At 47.6% G+C, this 23615-nt stretch overlaps 2 protein-coding genes across 4 annotated transcripts in view; both read right to left on the reverse strand.

Annotated features, from left to right (window-relative positions):
* LOC115549005 (SUN domain-containing ossification factor) lies at window positions 1-21371 on the reverse strand. 3 transcript variants are annotated; one of them, XM_030363977.1, is made up of 25 exons: window positions 21111-21359; window positions 20446-20587; window positions 18529-18613; window positions 17424-17540; window positions 16530-16762; window positions 15871-15981; window positions 15577-15685; window positions 15367-15499; window positions 14473-14603; window positions 11309-11376; window positions 10380-10487; window positions 10021-10126; window positions 9566-9586; window positions 9324-9379; window positions 7943-8025; window positions 7605-7670; window positions 7461-7511; window positions 7224-7320; window positions 4092-5750; window positions 3841-3928; window positions 3388-3492; window positions 2601-2794; window positions 1836-1924; window positions 1241-1284; window positions 1-792 (listed from the first exon to the last, which is right to left on the reverse strand). In XM_030363977.1, exons 2-25 carry the CDS (start codon window positions 20565-20567, stop codon window positions 208-210), a joined length of 4461 nt encoding a protein of 1486 aa, XP_030219837.1. In that variant the 5' UTR covers window positions 20568-20587; window positions 21111-21359; the 3' UTR covers window positions 1-207. The 3 variants fall into 3 exon arrangements, with proteins under 3 accessions (XP_030219837.1, XP_030219839.1, XP_030219838.1); XM_030363979.1 differs by lacking the exon at window positions 20446-20587 and having other exon boundaries at window positions 21111-21371; XM_030363978.1 differs by lacking the exon at window positions 9566-9586.
* A 1214-nt stretch (window positions 21372-22585) lies between these two features.
* dnm3b (dynamin 3b) overlaps window positions 22586-23615 on the reverse strand; it is a 17205-nt gene continuing 16175 nt past the window's right edge. Inside the window, exon 12 of the mRNA XM_030363441.1 lies at window positions 22586-23615. This exon is cut by the window's right edge and continues 919 nt beyond it. The gene's annotated coding sequence lies outside the window, so the exon portion shown is untranslated.

Consider the following 23615-nt stretch of genomic DNA (forward strand, 5'->3'; position numbering starts at 1 on the left):
TTCATAGTCAGACAAACTATTTTAATGACAAGCTGGGGAAGACTTTTCCTTGGATTGCAGCATCGTATAAAAATCGGGCAAAACAACTTTGTTGAGACACACAAATCACACATATTGGTGGCAGTTAAATTAAGGGATGGTCTGGTACTGGGGGGGGGGGGAGCATCAAGCTGCCTGCGGCTTTTGGAGAGGAGGTAAACGCCAGTCCTACAGATGTAAAGCACGGTGGCCCTCCTCCGTGTGTCCTGAGAGAGTCCTCCCGGGGCCCCCGTGGCGAGGGCCCCCCGTGTGTGCGGCCCCGTGCCGGGCCAGGTCCGGCAGAGGGGAGCCGGGCAGGTGGCGGCTGCTGGTGACGGGGGCGGGCGGGGGCCGCAGCAGCTCCACCACGGCGAGAGCCGGCTTAGAGCGCCTGCGTCGCCACGCCCGCCTCCCCGCCCGGCCGGCGCCGGACGAGGACGAGGGCTGGGTGGCCGTCGCCGGGGGCAACGGGGACAGCCCCGGGCAGAGCCCCCGGGGGCAGACCCCGGCCGCCACGCCGCAGAAGGAGGGCTCGTCGGAGTGGGAGGAGCTCCCCTCCGAGCTGCCCTCCGAGCGGTAGTCCGTGAAGGCGGGCCGCAGCGTCCGCACCCAGTGGCCGCCCGCCGAGCCCGACGGCAAGGCGCCGCTGCAGGTCAGCGCGGGCAGGGCGCCGGGGGGCCGCGCCACGGCCTGGGACCACGGGGCGGGCGCGTCGGCGGGGTCTGCCGGGACCCCCCCCTCAACGCTCGCTCTGCTGCCCTCCCGATGGATCGACTGCAACCACGCAGAGAGAAGGCAGACGTCAGCAGGAGGGGGGCCGAGGTGAGGAGGGAGAGGAGAGGGGTAGAGCTATAGAGGTATTAGGTAGAGAGGTAGAGAGGTAGAGAGGTAGAGAGGCAGAGACGTGTAGAGAGGTGGAGGTATAGAGGTATAGAGGTATAGAGGTAGAGAGGTGGAGGTGTAGAGGTATAGAGGCATAGAGGTATAGAGGTATAGAGGTATAGAGGTATAGAGGTATAGAGGTAGAGGGGTGGAGGTGTAGAGGTATAGAGGCATAGAGGTATAGAGGTATAGAGGTATAGAGGTATAGAGGTGTGGAGGTGGAGAGGAATCAACTATTTCAACCATTTGTAAACGACATTGCCTCTGGATGTTGTCTTTATTTATCATTGTTCTGTCCCTGAATGGGTCAGGGTTCAGACGCAGTGTCTCAGTTACTTACCGCTTTGTTGTCTGTAGATTCCTGAGTGCAATCCTTTGGAGGGTCTGGGTAAATAATAGAGACATATTTTTGGAGTAAATGCTTGTATTACACTGATCCTTACATTTCGGTACATAAAATGAATGCTAGAAATCAGCCGAGTCATTATCAATCAAAACCCCAACGCAGGTTCCACCCCAGCCAAGAGGATCTGGGTTTTAACCCAATATCCACAGTCCCACCACTTACATAGCCGCATTCAAGAACGCTTAAAATCTCATTAACTATTTTGTCATCATGGATGTATATCCAGCCTGTGACGTCCCCAGAGTGGGCAGACAGTACTGTCTTTAGATCAGTACACTACAGAGACATGGGGTCACGTGTCTACATGCTGAGGATGCCACTGCAGTTCACCCGGTGAATTACAAAGTTGAAGGGAATGCATTAGCATAATATATAATAAAATAAATATATTTGATTTTTTAGTGTGGCAGCTTTTTCATTCTGAATACTTGTCCTGCTGTTGAATTTTATATTTGTCTAGAATTTGAATGGTGAATGAACTGTAATATTCAATGTGAAGCCCCAAGGGGTTACTTGATGGACACTCTACCTGTAGCCAGCTGGAAGGGGTCACAGTGGAGGAGAGGATAGGAGGCACGCCTGGGCAAGAGGACAACGCCACACACTGACTTCAACGGTCTGTCAGGAAGGAAACATTAAGAAAGGCACATGACCTACTGCTGAACCACGCAGCGTTCAGACCATTCCACTGTTTTAGATCTGATTATGTATACTGGGTAGCCCCGCCCATTCTGCCGTCGCTTTGAGTTCGCCCTGCACTAGGGTCTGGAGAAGAGCAATACATTTCTTTCTGCTGGCGATATGTTTTTGCGGGAGCCAATCACCAAGCTGGCTTTTCCCCTTGGCGCGCTATTGGCTGTTTTAACACAATGACGACAGGGAAGCGACGGCAAGCAGCCAACCGCGTACAGAGTCAGATGAACTAGGCCCGTTGATCGCGCCTCTTGTGCTGAAGAAAATGACAGTAGCTTCCCCAGACCAACGTGCATTCTACGATCGAGGTTGGTCTGGCAATAGCCAGGCTACTGATTATGGTCTCCCTCCACTGTCTATAATATGTATCCATCATCTCTAATGCGTCAACATTTTACTGATCTTATTATGTATAAATAGATTTGCTGTACATATTTGTTTGGATTTAATTCTCATGTCTACATTTTGTTTTGAATGTTTTTTGATATCATGGTCCTGTACTTCCTGTTGTTGCACCACCATTTCCCATCTGGGATGAATATAGTACATCTTATTTTAGATTCCATGGCGGGATATATTAGATTATGGTTTTCCCAGTTACCTCTCAGGGCAGCAGTGGCTGCTTTGGCTCCTGGACAGAAGCCTAAACTCTTGGCTCTGGGAAGGCGGTCTTGGTGGTGGTGGTGGTGGTAGGGGTGGGGTGGAGGAGGTGCTGAGGTGGGTGGCCACCACCGCAGTACCCAGCAACACACACAGCAGCAGACACATCAGCAGGTAGCTCGTTCCGTCAGACACCTGCGCACACGCGCTGAAGGTTAGCATGGGCGAGATGGTAATGAATGCTGCCACCGAACCATCGCACCACAATGGGAGCATAAATAGGCCACATGCCTTTTTCATTGTTTGTATTAAGAGTTTATTCCAAACCAATATCGATGGATCTTTACAGTTAATAAACAACGTTCTACACGGAAATGGGAGGTGCTGCGTGGGCAGATGGTGAGAGCGGATGACTTCCCTCATGCGGAAAGTACGTTTGGCGAGGTTGGGATTACAAAAGCGTCGTGATTGAAGAGAAAACCGACAAACCAATACCCCGATGAACTTCTTTCTCAGGACCGCTTGCTCCTCTAAGATTTTGCAACTTTCTGAAATCTTCTGATCAGATTCCCCCCAAACACGGAGACCCCACTGGGCTCAACCAATGGATGTTCAGTGACCAAACTGACACCGCAGTGAGCAGGAGACAAGTCTGTCTGCAAATGGGTTGTGAGGAAACTTGTAGTGAGGTCTGCTGCCAGGCTAAGGGGTGAGTGTGGTGTGGGTGGGGTCACCTCGCTCTGCAGGAGGGCGGACTCTGAGGGACAGGGTGAGTGTGGTGTGGTCACCTGGCTCTGCAGGAGGTGGACTCTGAGGGACAGGCCCAGCACCAGCTCAGTGATGTTCTCCAGCTGGCCTCCCAGTGCCCTGATGGAGTCCGTCTGCCGTTGCTCCTGAGGTCGGGAGGAAATCAGCCACGCATGAGAGAGACGGGTAGACATGTTGATTATGTATAGGGTTTTCTGTTTTAAACCATGAATCTACAATTATGACACTCACACACACACACACAGTACACACACACACACACACACACACACACACACACACACACACACACACACACACACACTCTTATATACCTTTTCTTTCTTTCACTCGAGGGAATTGGCCTTACTTTGACTGTCTAAGCATTCTGTGAAAATATTTTTGTTGAGGAGCTACTTTGATACATTTTAAATTGTTCGCCTTAGTAATATCAGGCCACAGCAACTATACTACCAAACAGTGGCAGTGGCTACCTGCTCCTCTGCCACACGAGACGTGTTCTGCAGCTTCAAGACCGTCTTGTTGAACGCCCTCTGCATCTCCTCCATCTGCTTCCTGTATCTGGAGGTCCAACAGGAAGTCAGCCCACATGCACCATCTCCCTCTTCAGCACCAGTGTGTGTGTGTGTGTGTGTGTGTGTGTGTGTGTGTGTGTGTGTGTGTGTGTGTGTGTGTGTGTGTGTGTGTGTGTGTGTGTGTGTGTGTGTGTGTGTGTGCCGCTCACCTCTGGCTGAGCTGCTCCAGGTAGCGTCCGCTGAGGGACATGTTCATCTCCAGGGACTTGATGCGGTTACTGAGCCTCATGAACACCGACTCCTTCAGGCTGGGCGCCTGCGCTGAATGGCTGCTGCTCGCCTGGCGAAGGTCGATCTGCTCCCCATCACTACCCGCTCCCCCTCCATCACTACCCACTGCTCCACCATCACTACCAGCTCCCCCTCCATCACTACCCACTACTCCACCCCCATCGTCACTACCTTCACCTCCACCATCACTACCAGCTCCTCCACCATCACTACCCACTCCTCCACCCTCACTACCAGCTCCACCACCATCACGACCAGCTCCTGCACCATCACTACCAGCTCCTCCACTATCAATACCTCCACCTCCACCATCACCCGCTCCACCGTCACCATCGCCCCTAGAAAGGGGAACCAGCTCCTGGGGGAACCGGGCCTCTTCGGGGTCCGTGTTGACAGGGGGCGGTGTGTGTGAGGGCCCCTTGGCCGTGTCCTGAGGCCTTTCTTTTGGAGCCACCTCAGCAGACGGAGCCGGCTCCTCCGCGGGCCACGGGGCCGGAGGGTGAGGACGACTGTCTGTGTGCGGGGAGAGCGGAACGGCCACGGCCGACTCCTGTGGCTCATTAGACTCCGCCTCCTGAGGCTCCTCCCCCTGAGGCACCTCCTCCCGAGGCTCCTCCTCCCGAGGCTCCTCCTCCCGAGGCTCCTCCTCCTGCACACGCTCAGCTGCTCCTCTCCCAGTCCCCCCGAGAGTCTCTGCCGAGGAAGGCTGTTGGGGGGGAGGAGCAGCAGGAGGAGGAACGGGCCAGGAGGCGGTGGCCCTAGCGGCCGGGAGCATGGGCGTCTGGCCGGGCTCCAGGAGGGGCGTGGGCTGAGGACCGGGCCCTTCCACACTGCGCGCCACCACCGACCCCCCCGTGGCCTCTGAAGGACGGGGACCACTTGGTTCCCCCTCTCGTCCTTCCCCCAGGGGTGGGGCTGGTGCGAGGGGGTGGACGTTGGTCTGAGGGGCAGGCGGCGGCATTGGGGTGGGGGTTGGGGGTGGTGTCGGCGCAGGGCAGGCGAAGGTGGGGAGGGGAGGCAGCAAGGCAGAGGAGGCTGGCGGAGGAGGAGGAGGAAGCGGAAGGGTCCCCCCCCCGGGGGTCTGGTACCCTCTCTTCTTGGACCGTGTAGCGGAGCACTGCTGCCGGAGGTACTCTGGGAAGGAGGGCGCACACGACCAGGAGGGGGACGGCAGCGAGTGGGCACAGTAGACCGAGGTCATCTCCTCCTCCTCCTCCTCTTCCTCTTCCAGGAGGATAATGGTGGGGCCAATTGGTTCTTCCTCCTCGTGTGGCAGTGGAGTGACGATCTGATCCTCCTGCGAGGGAGGGGGCTCAGGATGGGTGGGCTCTGTGGGGACCTCCTCGAGGGAGAGGGTCTCTTCTGGAGAGGGGGTCCCATCTGGAGAGAGGGTCCCTTCTGGAGAGGGGATCCCAACCGGAGAGCGGGTCTCTTCTGGAGAGAGGGTCCCTTCTGGAGAGGGGATCCCATCTGGAGAGAGGGTCTCTTCTGGAGAGGGGGTCTCTTCTGGAGAGGGGGTCTCTTCTTCCAGAGAGATGCCCGTGTCGGCGAGGCCTTCCAGCCCTTCAGCTTCATGCCTGGAAACGCATCAGAGGGAGAAGAAGGGCGATGCAGAGGAGAAACAACAGTTGACTAAACAGTGATGTGGAAGCTTTACACTCCTTACAGGGTAGAGGATCAGTGTGCTTCTGTAAGCCATGATAGTGGTAGACCAGACAATGTCATTGCTTTGGCTGAAAATGTCTAGGTAAGCTGACAAGGGACAAAGTACCTAGTCAGTACCTTTTTGTTACCTAGTACCAGCTATGTCATGTCACCTGCCATAATATTTAACATAATTACGCGAATACAGACTGCATCGTACATAAGCCACACTTGGTAACTTCAAAAAATAAACCTGTACAAAGGCTCCAGTAACAAATCCAATCCAATTTTAAGTACTTTAAATCATATGCCAAGGCCTGACAAGTTGCTGAAAGCTGCAAAGCCTCAAAGACACACTTTGGATTTGAACTTTATTTGAAGTGTTTTGCATTGAAAAGCTGCAGCATCACAAATCACTGAGTCTGTGAATAGCCTTTGAGATTCTGTGAAGTTTAGATCTAAGGATTTCTGTGTGCTTGGCAGGATAGTGTCAAAGGCGTACATGCGGGGCTTGATACTGCGGCCAAAATGGTCATATTTGAGTCCTTTTGGATGCAAGGCAATCTTTTCCTAGGTCATGTCGGCGCCAGTTAAACAATATCCAGCCCAATAGTAGGGGTGAGCCATCAAGCAACATTTTAAATAGGGCTGTTGGGACAAATACATTTAATTAGAAAATGGTTGAGTTGGTTAAAACTCTACTTTTATTGGAATCACGCACCAAAAAGCCAAACTGCAATATAATGTCTGTTTCGGCAGAGCTTCAGTGTAAAGCGGGTCGCACAGTCCTTTCACCGTCGCAAGGCGCCTCTAAATTAAATGTATTATTATTATTATTATTAGAAAGGAGGAGGACCGGAGGCTCTTGTAGTGTGTTAATATAACGAGAGGTACTGATGGCGCTGTGGCGCATGTTGGTAGTCCTAAGAAGGACCGGAGGCCCTTGTTCTGTGTTTAATATAACGAGTGGTACTGATGGCGCTGTGACGCGTGTTGGTAGTCATAACGCGGCGCATGTGCTAACCACTTGAGGTCCAATAAGACACACTCCTTTGACCATGAAACTAAAAGGGGGGTTTGTACATTGTGCAGTTTCAATCAAATTGCAGGGCAACACTAGCGTTATTCAAGAGCATGCCATTAAATGAACTGTTCTCCATGACGGATTCACAGAAAATAGAAAAAACTGACTTTTTTTTGCACGATTAGCAGTCGGTAACCTGGTCAGCCTATTTGTGCCAGTGGGGGATTATCATTCAGCGAATATTTATCGTGTCATAATACATTTGAACGTAGTTTGCATAGAAGGGCATAATCTGCGAGGAGTGGACCACCTGGTCATACACCTCTTTGTAGATAGTCTCTATTCACGTAATTACAGTATTGTTATTAATAATGATACTCACCCTGGGAGAGAGTTTGGCGTTGTGATTGGTTGAGTCTGATTCATTGAGTCCTGCTCTGATAGTTCGGTAGAGTCCACCTCCTGGGTCGAAGCGTTGCCTTCAAAACGTTAACCAGAAAGATAAACAAACAATTAAAGAAGGCAATGACACAGAACCTGCAGAAGAAGGTATAAAAGACCCCCAGGAGTCTGGTAATCCCTCAAAATAACAACTTCAGGATTAAAGACTACGTCTTACCTCCACCCAGAACGTTGACAGCAAAGTCTGTCACCATGTTCAGAAGGACCTCTGGAGTGACAAGAGCGTTAAACCCAAAGCACATTGTTATAATAGCGGCTATTCATGTGATTGGCTGGGAAGTAGAAATGTGTCACGACTTACCCTTGGCTGAACCAATCAGATCTTTGGAAAACTTCAATTCACCAGCCACATACCCAGGAGGATATTCTTGGGAGATTCAGATATTTCGATTTACAAGACGTCTACAAATCGGTCACTACATTTCAAGAGTATTTTGCTGCAGTGATTTGTAAGCAATATAGTTGTTTATTAGCTAAAAACAATAATTCTCCCAAACTAAAATAGGGTACAATGGGTTGCCATTTCATTCATGTACTAACAACTCAGGAACGCAGTTTAAACATCAATTTGGACTTTGGACAGATGTTCTTCTTAACCTTTAGCATTAGTATCTGGGTGTGTGGGTCATACAAACTCACCCAGGTCAAAGTCCTGGTCGTCGGTCCGATCGTGTGGATCCGTGTTCTCCTCGTATTCCTCCACCATGCTGGTTCCAAACACCCTGCAAGGTCAAAGGTCTTCTGTGAGCAGCATTCTCCCCACCATGAGCTTAACCAACTCAAAAGGTGAATCCTTAACTCCTTCATCTCAGAGAGCCACTAGAGGGCAGACTGAGCTCAGGTTATAACGGGGCTAAGTCCCGCCCACCTTATGATTCACGCTTGGACATTAGAAGACGGAAAAGTTGTGCCAATGCAGCAAGAGCCAGACAGCTCCATTTTAAGTTTAATTTGTATTCGCCAGGAAATAATCCTGCCAGGGTTTGTCTGATTTAGATATAATTTTCCATCAAGGAATATTTAATTGGTATAAAAAAATAGTACAACTACGTCCGTGCAGAAAATTAAACAGATTGAAACATATTATAGTAGGATAGCTATTTCTGCTGCTTTTTGCTCCTTCTATGAGCAACATTCTACAAAAATGTCACTATTATGAACTTTTTCAACCAATTAGATTAATTTCTGGATTCGAAAAGTTATATTTTAATTAAAAAGAAACTGCAATCTCAACTTCCTAAATTAGCTCCATTGTGTCCCATATAACTCCTTCTGTTTCTAAGGTCCAGGCGTAACGCAGGAGAAGGGCCTCCTCACTACAGAAGAGGAACAATATGATGCCTTGTGCCATAGGGAAGAAGTGTCAAACATCTCTCGTTGAAGGTTGCCTTCTCATTTAAAATGCATTGATTAGCCCCCATTGCAATGCTGACCATCCCATGAAGGAGGGATCCCCCACTCTGCGTACCTCCTCAAGATGTCTTCCTTGCTAATTAATTAATCATTATACAAATTATTTTCCCAATAGAAAATTACATTATTGGCTGTTGCTAAACGATAGGAATTCTGCCTATCTATTGTTTGAATTAAATATCTAGCGCTGTTTACATTACGTTGCTTAAAACACGTTGAATGTTTAACAGAGCCATGTTATGACATGGAAAGTGTCACCAATGTCATAGTTCATTCTGGAATTCAATCCCAGTAATTCTTTTCTTTAAAGGGTTAGTGGGAAATTGTACCTGTTCCTCAGATTTGTAAATATACCACTATATGACGATATTACTCTCCCTCCCTAAGGTACTAACCAGTAGGCTTGTTTGAGGCCTTTCAGGAAAGAGGGAGAAGATTATGATAACAAGAATATGATTGAGAAAGTTAATATAATTGCTAATGATGAAATGAAAAAATGAAAATTCACAGAACAAGAGTAACCAAATTTATGTTTTGATTGGCCCCCCTACTAGTTGAGTGCATTTTTAATTAACGTAGGTAAAATCAATTATTAGACCGTTCTTACCTTACAAGGCTTAGAGGACAGAAATGTTCTGAGCCAAAGTGAGAGACCAGCTCTACCTACGGAGAAAACATCACATTAAAATAAATAGGATTAACAGTACCAAAGAGTATTCTTGATTATTTGAACACACACACACACACACACACACACACACACACACACACACACACACACACACACACACACACACACACACACACACACACACACACACACACACACACACACACACACACACACACCTTGATGTATTTGGAGAACATCTGAAGAAGGGGATGCAGAGAGAAGAGGAGCAGAGAGGAGAACAAAAAGGAGAGGTAAGGAAAGGCAAATGCATTGAGAACCGTCGGTGCACATCTGTAGAAGTAAGCCAGGCAAGAGCTCAGTATAAAAGGAGGAGACGGGGTATACTACGGTTTAACTTATGTCTGTCGTAGCATCAGCTTGGTCAATGAATATTTACTTGACTAGCTGTGTCTGTTCTGGTTCACTGACATGCCTAAACCGAACCGACACATTTAGTTCATCGACACATTACTCAATTTAGGAGCAACACCTGGTTTGTTTCCGACCAACAAAAGAGACACTTCCAAAGCAACTTCTATCTAATTCCAGATACAGATCACTGAGCAGCCAGCACACGACACAACACAACAATGACAGTGTATCCCTCTGCCGCCGCACTGCCCACACTGACCTTGATGTATTTGGCATACAGGTGCTCATCCAATGGGAAGCTCTGGACTGTGCGCTCATCCCTCCCATGAAAGGTGCCTAGTTTCAACCACTTATTGGTCGGATACCTTTAAGGAAGAACATTATTGGCCGGGACGGTCCTGTTTAGTAGGTTTGATCCATGATGTGTTCAGGGATGAAGATTCAATTAAAATGCAGATTTTAGTCACCGCAATCCCGACCTTGTATGATATTTGACGTTAAAGTGCTTCGTAAGAAAAATAAGAACACTTGAAGAGAGAAGTTCCATCTATGTAATAAAGCCTTGCACCTCCTGTACCAAGGTGTGGCGTTACCACGACGATGGAATATTGTTCTCACCTGTTACTGATGGAGACCAGGAAGTCCTGGGGGGTGGAGGAGAAGAGCTCAAAGTTAGCGATGTCCAACTGGGTCACCTGGATGGGCTCACAGAGCTCGATGATGAACCTGAGGGACACAACACAGTCTATGATGATTAACCTTACTCTACTACAATTTAGAGGCTTGGGTCAGAAGAATCGACCCAAACCACACAGCCAGGTACAGACCGTAGGAAACCGGATTGTTTTTAAATAAAGCCCCAGCTTCTATCTCCATTTGACCACCAAGTGTCGCTGCGGCATATTTTTGTAGAGCGAATTGAAGGTTGATTTTGCATCACAAAGATTTAAAAGAAAGAATCTGCGCTGATTACAGGGATTTGCGTTCTTTTGATAATACATGGAGTTCTTAATGCAGTGAGGTGCAATGCGGTTGCATTGTACTAAATAAACCCTTTTGTTAAGGTTCCCGGCAGCATTGGGCGGTACATGTCAGTATTTGGGTTGTGGGCAAATATGCGGTTTACTACAGAGCGGCATTTTGTGCAGGGATTCCCCATCAAGCATTGTGGCGGCTTACTGGTCCTACACAGGCCTCAAGCATGAGTAGAAGATGTATTCAGGATGAGGCAAACATTGTGTTTGTATTTATGGACACCATTGTAAATCAGCGGTAGGAGTGGCGTTATTTCATGTTTAGACAATAGCCCTTTAGAAGACTCAACACAATTATAAAGTTGTCATATGTGAAAAGATAATCACTGCATTCAGCCATTCATACTGTATAGATGCCGGTCTGAAATAGATAGGCGATCGCCGTCACAATGCTTCATGGGAAATCCCTGCTGTCTAGAACAAACCAAATCCGTTGGCACGGAGTTAGACATCAAGGTATCTTTCTACCATGTGACCCCAGAGGGGCTCCGTATAATTAAATCAAGCACATACCATATCTTATTGCTGCAGGGGTTCAGCATGTACAAGTCCATGTTCTCCTTCAGTATGGCCGACGTGCTCTGCGTACGAAAGAACCAAACGGGTAAATTGGTTTAATTCATTTGCTTCTACGACCACACACACACACACACACACACTCTCTTAGCTGTACATCGTGTCCGATGATGACGCTTGCTCCAGGGTTGGGGGTGGGGTAGGGGGGGGGGGGGGGGGGGGCGGGGGGTGGTTCAGCGACGTTGCTGCTGGTGCTACTTCTCATGGGTGTAGAGTCCGATCCTTGAGGCGCACATTCGTCAGCAGCTGGAGCAAGGGAAAGCAGATGCCAGAAAGGCACCAAGCGCCCGGTGGTGTCTCTGGATGCGCCTCTTGGAACGTCGGTCTTGGTTGGTTTGGTGAATTTGACAAACTGCAGTAGCACAAGTTACCTGCCAGGCTGGTCTGTTGAGTGCCAGAGTTTCAAGCTGTGTGAGGGGGACGTTCGCTCGCTTTAGGAGGTCCCTGGTGCAGTCCTTAAAGTGCCGCTTTTGCCCACCAGCGGAGCGCTTTGTGCCGATTAGTTGGCTGTAGAGGACTTGGCGGGGCAGGCAGTGTTCAGGCATGCGTATGGTGTGCCATATCCAGCGCAGATGTTTTTTGGCCACAGCTGCTTCCATACTGATTGAGCCGGTGTTGCTGAGGATGTCTGTATGGGGGATTCGATCTTCCCAGGACAGACCGAGGATCTTCTGTAGGCAGCGGATATGGAAGGTCTCTAGGTGGCTGATGTGCTGGCGGTATGGGGTCCATGACTCTGCCCAATTAAGCAGAGTGGAGAGACATAGCGCGTTGTAAACAGCGACCTTGGTACTGACCTTCAGGTTACGGTTTACAAAAACCCTGCTGAGCAGGCGTCCAAATGATGATGAGGCTTTATTGATCCGGGTGTGTATTTCTGTGTAAGTGAAGTGATCCACTGTTTTAAGTGGAACACCGTTGAGATGGGATATGACCTCGGTTTTTTTAATGTTAACCTGTAGGCCAAAGGATTGGTACAGACTGGATATTGTGTTGAGGGCGTGCTGCATGGAGTCCGGGCTGTGAGCTAAGATGGTACAGTCATCAGCATACTGAAGCTCACAGATTTGGCGGGTCTCTGTCTTTGTGTGGGCCTGGAGCCGACGGATGTTGAAGAGGCTTCCATCAAGGCGGTATTCCCCATGGACACCGTCTTCATGTCCCGCGACAATGTGAAAGAGGCAGGTGATGGCAGAGAGGAGGATGTTAAAGAGCACCGGAGCCAAGACACAGCCGTACTTCACCCCAACGTTTACCTTGAAAGACTCTGACTGGAGTTCTCCTGTGAGCACTCTGGCTTGCATCCCGTCATGCAGCTGCTGTAGAATGCTAAGAAACTTGGGTAGTACCCCAAGTTTGCAAGTTTGCAGAGGTATTTCCAGAGCAACTCACGGTTGACTGTGTCAAACGCTTTGCTGAGGTCGATGAAGGCTATGTAAAGGTCTTTGTGATGCTCTCGGCTCTTCTCCAGCAGCTGCCTCAAGAAAGAAACCAGGTCTGTCGTGGATCTGGTCTTCCGGAAACCACACTGTGTTTGCATGAGCATGATCTTGGCTCACAGAGCTCGATGATGAACCTGTTGAGCTGCTCCCCCCGCGACGCAACCCCGGATAAGCAGACGAAGATGAGATGATGAGATCTTGGCCAGGACTTTCCCTGAGATGGAGAGGAGAGATATCTCATGGCGGTCCTCGAAGAGTGTGGACCCATCAGCTGATCGGACTGGGGCAATCGCCCGCTTCCTGGGGCCGTACAATGTTTTTATGGCATCGTAAAAGCCTTGAGTGTTGTTGTAATCTGCCAGGTTCTGGATCTCTTGCGCCTTTTGCACCCACCAGGTGTCCTCCATATTCCGGAGGGCTCGCTGGGTTGCTGTTCTTGCAGCAGTAAAGGTGGTTTTAAGCGTGGGAGAACCAGGGCAGGACAGGAGAGCTTTGTGTGCCTCATGCTTGGTTTTTAGGAGTGACTGTATCTCAGCTGAGTTACAGTCAAACCAGTCCTGGTGACGTTTCCTTGACTGACTGAGCACCTCTACGGCTGCGCTATGAATAGCCTGGCGCAGGGCTGGCCAGTCGGCTGATTCCTCTGGGATCTTATAGAGGTTTTCAGCAAGGAGCCGTCAAAGGTTGTCTTTGGTGGTGGGGCTGTTCAGCGCTGTACGGTTGAGTATCTTGTTTGGAGCTGTCCTCGGGCAACAGGGCTGAATGCTAATGAGTAGTTTGGATCTGACCATGAGGTGGTCAGTCCAGCACTCAGCTCCGCGCATAACACGGGTGGTGAGGACATATTTTCTGTCCTTTTGACGGATAATCACATAGTCAAGGAGATGGCAAAGTTTTGAGTGGGGGTGTTGCCAGGTGGTCTTAAGCCTGTTCTTCATCTGGAAGATGGTGTTGGTTATGACCAGCTGGTGGTCTGCACAGAGGGAGAGGAGTCGGAGCCCGTCGTGGTTCATCTTCCCCACTCCATGCTGGCCAATGACTTTATTTCATACCAGGTGCTCCGTGAAATCTCCCATAAGTATGAGCCTGTCCGTAGCCGGGGTTTTCTGTAATATGGCATCAAGAGCTCTGTAGAAATCCTCTTTGATGTTATGCTCGGCATCAAGAGATGGTGCATATTTCCTGATGAGGGTGGCAAAGTGTTCCTTTGCCAGGGGAATACGCCATGTCATCAGTCGTTCATTGAGGCCGATGGGGGATACCGGAATGCGCTGCAGCAGTTTAGACTTCACAGCAAAGCCAACTGTGACAGGGAGTCCTTTCCATGTAGTCTTGTCTCGCTGAGAGCTGCTATGTCAATGTTGTATCTTGCAAGCTCCAGGGCCACCAGTGCTGTCCTGCGGTCGGGCCTGTCAGGAGTTCCAGCCAGGTCCAGCAGTGTGCAAACGTGCCACGAAGCAATGCTTACCTTATTTTTATCTTTTATTTTTCGACCGCGAGGGGGGGGGGCTCAGACGGTATGGTAAGCCGCCACACACAAACACAAACACACACACACACACACACACACACACACACACACACACACACACACACACACACACACACACACACACACACACACACACACACACACACACACTCTTCAGTCCAGCCTACCTTGGCCTCAGGGTTGGCACCTAGGATTTTGGCGCCGCACTCCACTGAGGCGTAGTTGTTAAAGTTCTTTGGCATCTTCTTGATCAGATGGCCGCCAGCGCCCCCTTTGGTGGGGGAAGGACTAGCCTGAACTGTAAGAGACAACGAAATACAGACACTTTTTAAAATGAAAACTGATATTTTTACCCGAAGGTGGAACTGTGTTAAAGGTTACCTGAATGCCTGACTAGGTGAAGAGGGTTGTTATGACCGAGCTGTACAGCTATACAGCGATACAATATGGGAAATGTTTCACTTTAACAGATCCTGCCCTGATATAGCTGTCTGAAATCCTTTTCTTGTGTTTGTTATTTATATTTATAGGCTTTATTTAGGCAAGGCAAGGCAAGGCAACTTCATTTATATAGCACTTTTACTTATTATTTCCTACTGTCAGTTTGGGAAGTCCTATATCTGTGTATGTCCTGTTTTGTGAAAAATGAAAATAAACAGTTCAATGTTGTTAAGGATCAGGTAAGGGGCATCCTACCCTAAAGGTAGGGGACATTGAACCCAGTATCTTCCTGCTGGGAGTCGAACACCATAGCCACTACACTACATGTAACTATATTGTCTCACAATATAGTTAGATCTACACTGACCGAGTAGAATTAATGTGCGGTGGTAGTAGTAGCAGCAGGATTTTTTTTCATATTAATACTTTCATTAGTTACATGCATAGGTTTCTATAATAATATATATTTATGAGCTATTTTGTGTTTAGATTGTTATTTGTGTTTATTGTATTCCATTTACTTTGACGTTTCTTGTTTGAGTTGAGAAACTAACATTTCCTCCGGGATCAACAGAGCAATCAGTGTCCTGTGTCAGTAAGAAAGAGGCCTTATGTCTCACCCTGCTCCTTCTCCACCTCCTCCATCTCCTCCATCATCTTCCTCTTCCACTCGTCGAAGGTAGGGATGTCCTCCGGGTCCTTGCCGCCCACAGCGGGGTCCGTCTCGGGGGCCGCAGACGGAGGGCTCGGACCCTATACCGGACCCAAACCAGGCATAAGAGAGAGCTAAAGGGGGGGGGGGGGGGGGGTCCACCGGGCTGTACCCTGACCTTGACGCTGTGTGACGCGTTGGCCCCCAGGCCAGCCTCGGAGGGTTCTGTGTGAGTCTGAGTCCCTGCAGCGTAGGCGTTTGAAGTGTTCTCCATCACCACCGGAGGACTACAGAAAGGACCAGAAACATGGCATATTGGAGGGTTGCTTCTAAAACAATGTAGATATGTCATATTCAAAAACACTTTCAGCTGCTTAAAAGAAGAAAAAAGGCCAGTAACCACACAATAACACAATAGTAAAAAAATATAAACAGATCTTTTTTTCATATGTGTAACCATCATAGAACCCACCTGGTGTCTTTGTAGGGGTTGGGACCAGCTGAACCACAGTCGGTTGGGGGGAGAGGATCCACAACGTTCTGCTCCACTTCGGCACCGCCAGAGGCATCCGGGTCTGAAACGCTGGGAGAGCAAATCGTGGGCATCGTTTCATTCACACCAAGAGAGAGAGAGGGAACGGAACTGAGAGAGGCCAAAGGGACTTGTTTAAAGGGTGTAGACCATCCACTTTGAAGCGCCACAGGTTCAGTCCACACCTGGGGTCTATGCTACATGTGGGGCCCCACCTAGGTACCTTTGCTACATGTGGGAGCCAACCTGGGGTCCTATGTTACAGGTTCAGGCCCCTCCTGGGGTCCTATGCTACAAGTCAGTCCCAACCCAGGGTCCTATGCTACAAGTCAGGCCCTTGCCTTGAAACAGCTTCAAGTCAAGCCAAAATGTATTTGTATATCCCTTAAATCCCAGTTGCAATCACTCAAATCCCGTGTGTTACACCCCCCCACTAACCATAGGCCCTCTGAAGCAAGTGCAAAGACACAATACCCCAAACCCCATGAAGAAGAAACCTCGAGGAGGAGCACAAGAGATGACCCCAGAACTGAGGGTTGAACAGACGAAGAAAGGACCGTGTGTGTCAGCATGGAGAACTGAACAGCGTGAAGGCCTACCTCTCCCCGGAGGACGTGGAGGGGTTGGCTCTGGGTGGGTTAGCAGTGGAGACAGCGGAAGGAGCGGTGGCAGAAGGAGAAGGCGTCGCCCCCTCCCCCTGGCCCTCAGTGACTTGTGTATCCGGGGCAGGGTCTTCCCGTTCTCCCCCTGATTGTGTCGCTGGCTGTGGGCTGACAATCTCTGGCTGCACCCCTACTTCTGAGATCAGCTCTTCCCGATCCTCTGATGCTATCTGGTGGACAAGCAGAGACACGTGGAGCCTGAAATAGCAGGTACTTCAAGGCAAATCAATGCTTAGGTCATTTTAGTAGATCAACGTCAAATGTTCCACAAGTACAACTGACTGGACCATTGTCCTTACATCGTAAAGCTTAATACGTTGTAATTATATAGTAAAAAAGACACGTCATGCTCCGCTGTTTAGATAGATAGATAACAACTTGTTTAATCTCCCGGATGTGAAATTCCTTTGTTACATCCCAGGATAAGATGCAATAAAATAAAAAATACAAAGTGCTAATGAGAACAAAAATACCTGTTACATACTGTTGTTTTGTTTACTCATCAAAATCAACTAGATCTATGGCGTACATCACTTAGGACTGACCCTGACCCTTATTTCATGGTGTGGTTCTTCCTGTAATAGCATTGCGCTGTGTGAATGTGGTTCATTTATTTTGCTAGAGGGATGCGTTTCACATTGTATCGTGCCACAAAATGGAGGTCCAGGTCAGCACTGCGTTATATTAGAGGATGTATTATTAGTGCCTGCAAGATAAGGTAAAGCATACCCTGGTATACCTTAAGTAGGTCCAAGCCAAATCTGATGATTATAATAGAAGCCCCACACTGCATCAGCGACAGTGTGCCAACAACACTGATCAGCACCATACCTCTTCATGGCCTTCCGTTCCATCTTCTGTGTATGCGTCTGTGTTCTGCTCTTCTTGTGGCTGCGTTCTCTGGCTCTCCATCACAGGCGGGGTGTCGGCCGCCCAGCTCTCGCCCCCCTGCAGAGAACAAGAACCAGAGGAGAACCCGAGGGTTAGGAATACAGATGGGTCTGTAATAGGGGTGTGCCAAATAATCGTCATGACGATGCATCGCGATTCTAATTTTCACGATCTACTGCATCGATTGTTGACGCCAAGAATCGATTATTAATTTAAAAAAATGAATAATTAATTATTATTATTTATTTTTTTTTATATCGTTTTATAAAGCCTATTCACTTTTTGTGGCATCAGTTTGTCCTCTAATGTTTATGAAATGATATTGTTGTTATAATGGCAGCTACTTCCATAAGGGGAAATGTTTGAATGTTTTCATTTCATTGGTTTAAAGGACCACTGAGGCCATGTAAACGGCACTGATTATCCTTATTTTGTTATTTTAAGTTTTATAGATCCTTAGCACTTCTTGTCAGTGTATCCAGTAATAGTCGTTTCAATAAATACAGCTATGTATGAATTGAGTTGCTTTGAGTTATCAATTGAACACACTATCCAGATCATACACAGCCAGTCAGCCACTGGTAATGGCTTAATTTTTTTTTTTAGTGTTCAGTGAAAAATTGCAATGCATCGCAATGCATCGCAATAATTCAAGTATCGCGATGCATCGTGATAGAATCGCATCGTGGCATGTGAATCGTGATACGAATCGAATCGTGACTTCTTTGGCAATACCCACCCCTAGTCTGTAAAGCGTACACTGAATGGAGCACACGTTAAAATATCAAGGTGGAGCGTGGGACCGGACCCACATTACAAAGCCAAGGGTACAGTTAACTGGGTCAGAGACGGTGGGGGATGAGGCAGTGTTGGTGTGGGTTAGGTATTCAACTACCAGCAGAAAGGCTCTGGGTTCCATCCCCCCGAATATCTGCAACCTACCTGTATACAGCCTTAAGCAAGTTGCCTCAGCGCCTACCTGTTCCTTAAGGCCATGTTTATGAATTCACTCTGGAGTCACTTTGGAGGCAATAGCGGCTGTTACCTTCTGAGCAGGAGACCTTTCCGCTGGCCCCCCGGGACCTTGTGTGTGTGGCTCTGTGCAGCCAACATGATAATGAAGACTGATCCTATTGGACAGAGAAAGCATAAACGGTTAAGGAACACTTGAGAGGATTGGTTCAAATATGGGTTATCACGACACCGAAAATAAACCCTCCTGGTATTTCCCTTGAACACTGGACTAGAATGAAGGGAGATTCATTATGCTTCGTATAGGAGTGCAGCACAGTCTAGTAGTGAGACCTTCGACTCCCAGCCCAGAGGTTCCCCAGAGAAGCCCAGGTCACCTAACTGTTATCACCTCACCCCTACCTGCTCATTAGGGACATCTAAAAACAAATTAACCCGTATCCCTTCTGGATAGTCTAACTCAATGACTGAATGTTATACCGCAGCAGATGAATTGGTCAAGTCTGATTGCTAACATGCTATTGGATGTGCATTACTTTTCAATTATGGGACACTTCTGTCTACCAGTTTCAAATCACGTCTCTGCACATTAAAAACAACAGTCGACTACACCAAGTGACCAGAAGTTTCCTTGACGACACAAAACCAATATGCTGAAAACGCTACCGATTCAGATTTAAACTGATTAAGTAAAAAGTAAAAAAAAAAATCATTACAGATGAGAGTAACTAATAATCATTGTTGGTAACAGTAGTATATGCAAAATAAAACAGTCCAGGGTGTGTTTCAGCAGTGGGAACCTCCCCAAACCGTCGTACATTATGTTCCAAAAGTGGAACACTCTGCCGCGTTTGATTCCTTATGCAACCCTGAGTGACAAGCAGCTGCACAGATGGAATGCTCTACCGTTAAACCCACATCTGGACGTACACACGTTGCAGTGAGGAGTCGAACAGCAAGACACCGCCATGGGGCGCGTGGCTCTGGCATGACATTCCTAACCCCACTCTGTGCTGCCACCACTAAGACCCTAACCCCCAGTTGGGTCAAAGTTATGTTGTTCTGTACTATTAGTTTGTTTCATTGAATTATGCTCCACAATATATAATCCCAAGCAGCAAGGCAGAGTAAGAAGGGCCTTAGGTTTAAATAAACCAGTATCCAGGTACAGCCATAGTGTCAGCTGCCAGGTTCATGGTCTCTAGATCACTGTTGAGGGTTTTATAACGCATTACTAGGGCTGGCTGGTTTGTAGATCTGTAGAAATAAGATCAGAAATAATGTTCTGGTAGAACACACACACACACACACACACACACACACACACACACACACACACACACACACACACACACACACACACACACACACACACACACACACACACACACAATGAAAATGGGCGTCATAAAAAGAAAGCTTGCATGAATAATTAACCAAACTGTCCTCTTAACTATCTCTCGCTTAACTATCTCCCTCTACTAATAAGGAGTGTAGCTGACTCAAATGTATACACAATAATGATGTTTCACTTGGAAATACCAACTACCATGAGATGTGTTACATTGTATTTAATTCTCCATACACTAAAAATCTATCCAAGCATTTATTGAAAAATATATACAAAACTCAAACACTTTATTTTCTGTATGCGTAGAGACAAAATCGGTATTGTTATTCGGATTCTTCTCACCATTCAACATTTCACGTGTACCTTGGCTCATCAGTCACCGACCATAAAGATAATCACTGCCGGTGGAATGTTGCATCGTGGAAATACTACACACAGTTTAGTGGGTCAAACAAATCATCCTTCTGTGACAGTGTGTGTGTGTGTGTGTGTGTGTGTGTGTGTGTGTGTGTGTGTGTGTGTGTGTGTGTGTGTGTGTGTGTGTGTGTGTGTGTGTGTGTGTGTGTGTGTGTGTGTGTGTGTGTGTGTGTGTGATTCAGCACTTGTAAACTTCATGGCTTCCTTTAAAGGCTGTAGTACCAATAATCCCTCTCTTCCATCCCATTCAGGAACATTTGCCTGTTGACAGCTGCTGGGCCATCTGTGCACCGGGACGAGCCGGGAGACGGATCAAACACAGCCAAACCAGCCATCGTTGTCATAGCAAAAAGTCACCAGAAACCTACAATACAAGCTTGAGATTCGATTAAATGTATATATATCATGTTTGACTACTGAGACAACAACCAAGTTTATCTATTCGACAGGAATAAACAATAAACGGTGTGCCATTATGATAAGAAACACAGTGAGGAGTAAACCTCGTTGTTTCTACAGGTGTAGCAGCCGAAGCTGATCCTCATTATCATGAACATAACCATAACCACACCAGCTGAAGCTGATCCTCATGATCATGAACACACCAGGTGAAACAGCTGAGCTGACCCTCATGACCATAACCATAACCATGACCATGACCATAGATAGACACACCAGGTGACGCACAAGTCCGCTGTATCACACTGTTAAAGTTGTCGACTAGGTTAGCCAAGTTAACAGGTGAACAGGTTATTTACATTGGATTAACCTCCAAACCAGCAGTAGCAGTGACTGCAGTAGTCTCGTTCCGCTAACTAACACATGACACTATGTAATAATACTATGTAATAACACTACGGAATCAGATGATAGCGCTGACAACTTACCAACAGACAGAAACTACAACCAGCCACACTGACACAGAGCGCCTTAATAATGTCGTCCTCATCATCCCCCTGCTGGGACACACATCATGGCTTTGTAACTCTATATTCCTTCCATCTTCTGTCCTTTGCAGGCCATATATTAAATAAAGCCGAATTAAATCAACGGGTTTGTATGATCCTTGATGTCAGATCTCAAACAGTAAACCTGCTTCTGTCGTGTCTATCCTACTGTCTAGTGTTGCCAGATTGGGCCAGATTTCCTGACTAACGTTGCAACAATGACTGGAGCGCGCTTTAGCCGCTGTTGCCAGGTGGGCGGGCAATCTGGCCAAATCTGGCAACACCGGTTCTGTCATCCCGTGACGTCCAATCAGAAGGCAGCAGAGCTGTTGCGCAGTTCAGTCCCAAACTGGATGGGGCGTGTTTTGCGACCTCAAACGCCGCGCAGGGGCGGAGCTTTATGGGTTCTAGCCGCCAAAAAGGCGCAGTCGAGTCGGTTTCTCCTCCACCCAAGGTGAGGGTGGAGAAATTAAATTAGATAATTCTGCCTCCATTGATGATTCTTATGTGCTTTTTACGTATTTCTTACGTATTTTTTACATATTTGTTTTACATTTCTTTATTTACTTTATCTTGTATATTTGCTGCTATGTGGCTGTGGGGGGGGGGGGGGGGGGGGGGGGGGGGGGGGGGAGTGGATCTATTAGGACTGAAGCCCCGAATCTCACTTCAAAAGCGTGACAACTTTTCACTTTTGAAGTCATGACAACCCTTTTCATTGCCATCTACTGGAAAGGACATGCAACAGCATGGATAATACTTCGCTACAAAATGATGGGCCTATTTATGGGCCTATTGTTGGCTGATGGCCATACCACTTCTAAAATACAAAAAAGCAAACAAATGAACAATCCATCTCTGCAATCCTACTTTTAATCTACTGAAAAAAATCTCTAGAAGTAACTAGTTAAGTGGTTATTGTTCCTTTCCATTAAATAGTATTGTCTTCAGCAGGCCCTGCAACAAAAAATGTAGGCTATGAATTACAAGGGGTTTAGGATTTGCCAATGTCCAGCAGGTCACCCTAAAATGGACTAGAATGCAGGAAATCACATCTTAGAAATTCAAAGATTTTCTGCTCCTGATCTGTGCAATAAGATGTAAGAAAAGTAATTCTGATTCAGATTTCGTATCCATTGATTATTTGTTATAAACAGAACCCCTCCAAAAGAATGTGGAGTGGATTTCATAATTGAGCCTCCTTTACTGGCAATATAAAGGCACTGAACAGCCTCCTGTCCATTTAGTGTCTCCATCAATGTACCGAGCTAGGCTGAATATTATCGTGTACGTGTGTGTAATAAGGATTCTTCTTGTTCAATGTGTCTATCAATGTGTGTATGTGTGTGCGTATGTGTTTGTGTGTGCATACTTGCATTTGTGATTGTCCACCTTGAATAAAAAATACAACCAAGTAGTTATGAGGAACAAGTTTATTGAGGAGGAGGGATACAGAGACACAGAGAAAAATAAACAGCTGATTTATTCCCCAGTTGTACTCTACGCCCTCTAGTGGACGACACCATTCACATCCACGGAAAACACTTTGTCGGTCCGTCTCAATCCATGCCAGTAAGGCAGTCCAGAGAAGAGATTGTTAAGTGATAATAGAGACACAGATACACGAGTAAAGCGCTAGGATTCTTTAAATGAGGTCATTACAGGGTACAATACCACCTTATCATTAACCTATATACATATCAGCACAGAGTTTCAATAGAGAAGACCCACGAACACGATAAACACACCGACAGAGATCACTTGAACACTGGCGTCCCCCCCTGAAGGAGCAGGCGACAGATGCTGGCTGAACCAGGCCCCTTTAGGAGGAGACTGGTACAGGTGAAGGGGGATGCACACAGTCGCCTTATATTCACACCTGAGCAGCAAAGAGCTAAACTGACACGTCACCATGGTTAGGGATTTCCTTCCCTCATTATATTAGTTGTATTTAATTGTATTTTTATCCACAACCGCAAGCCAGTCAGCATCTGGAAGGGCTCCTTATGGGGGGCGAGGGTCAGAACTTGACTGGTAATACAGTGAACACCAATGGCATGGGAGAGGTGGGGGCAGTTTTGCCAGATTGCGCCAGATTTCCCGCCCAATCTGGCAACCTTTTGGTGGGGGGAGGATTCGTTGCATTGTAGAGCCGGGTTTCCACAGAGAGCTTACTGACACTGCTCCTCAGCCTATGTGTGTATGGCTGCTACTACAACACAGGAACTCACATACGCACAAAAAAGTCCAACATTTAAGTCACCCCATGTGGGGTTGTATGATTCCTTATTATTATTATCGTTATTATTATTTATATCCATATTAGTAGTAACAGATTCGACCATGAAAACGAATACTTAACTTAAAACGCCAACAAACGTGCAGACAGACGGTACATGCACACATGTCCTCGCACACTCGCACACATACATATACAGGTTATTT

This window comes from Gadus morhua, chromosome 8, assembly GCF_902167405.1.
Source record: "Gadus morhua chromosome 8, gadMor3.0, whole genome shotgun sequence".
NCBI classification, from domain to species: domain Eukaryota; kingdom Metazoa; phylum Chordata; class Actinopteri; order Gadiformes; family Gadidae; genus Gadus; species Gadus morhua.

Bases quoted from the DNA above. Each gene is read 5' to 3' on its own strand.
- LOC115549005 (XM_030363977.1), bottom strand. From the start codon at position 20,567: ATGACAACGATGGCTGGTTTGGCTGTGTTTGATCCGTCTCCCGGCTCG. The intron at 10,127-10,379 runs GTGAGAACAATA...TCTTCCTTAAAG, and splicing joins CTGGTCTCCATCAGTAACAG to GTATCCGACCAATAAGTGGT. The intron at 8,026-9,323 runs GTAAGAACGGTC...TTGACCTTGCAG, and splicing joins TGTCCTCTAAGCCTTGTAAG to GGTGTTTGGAACCAGCATGG.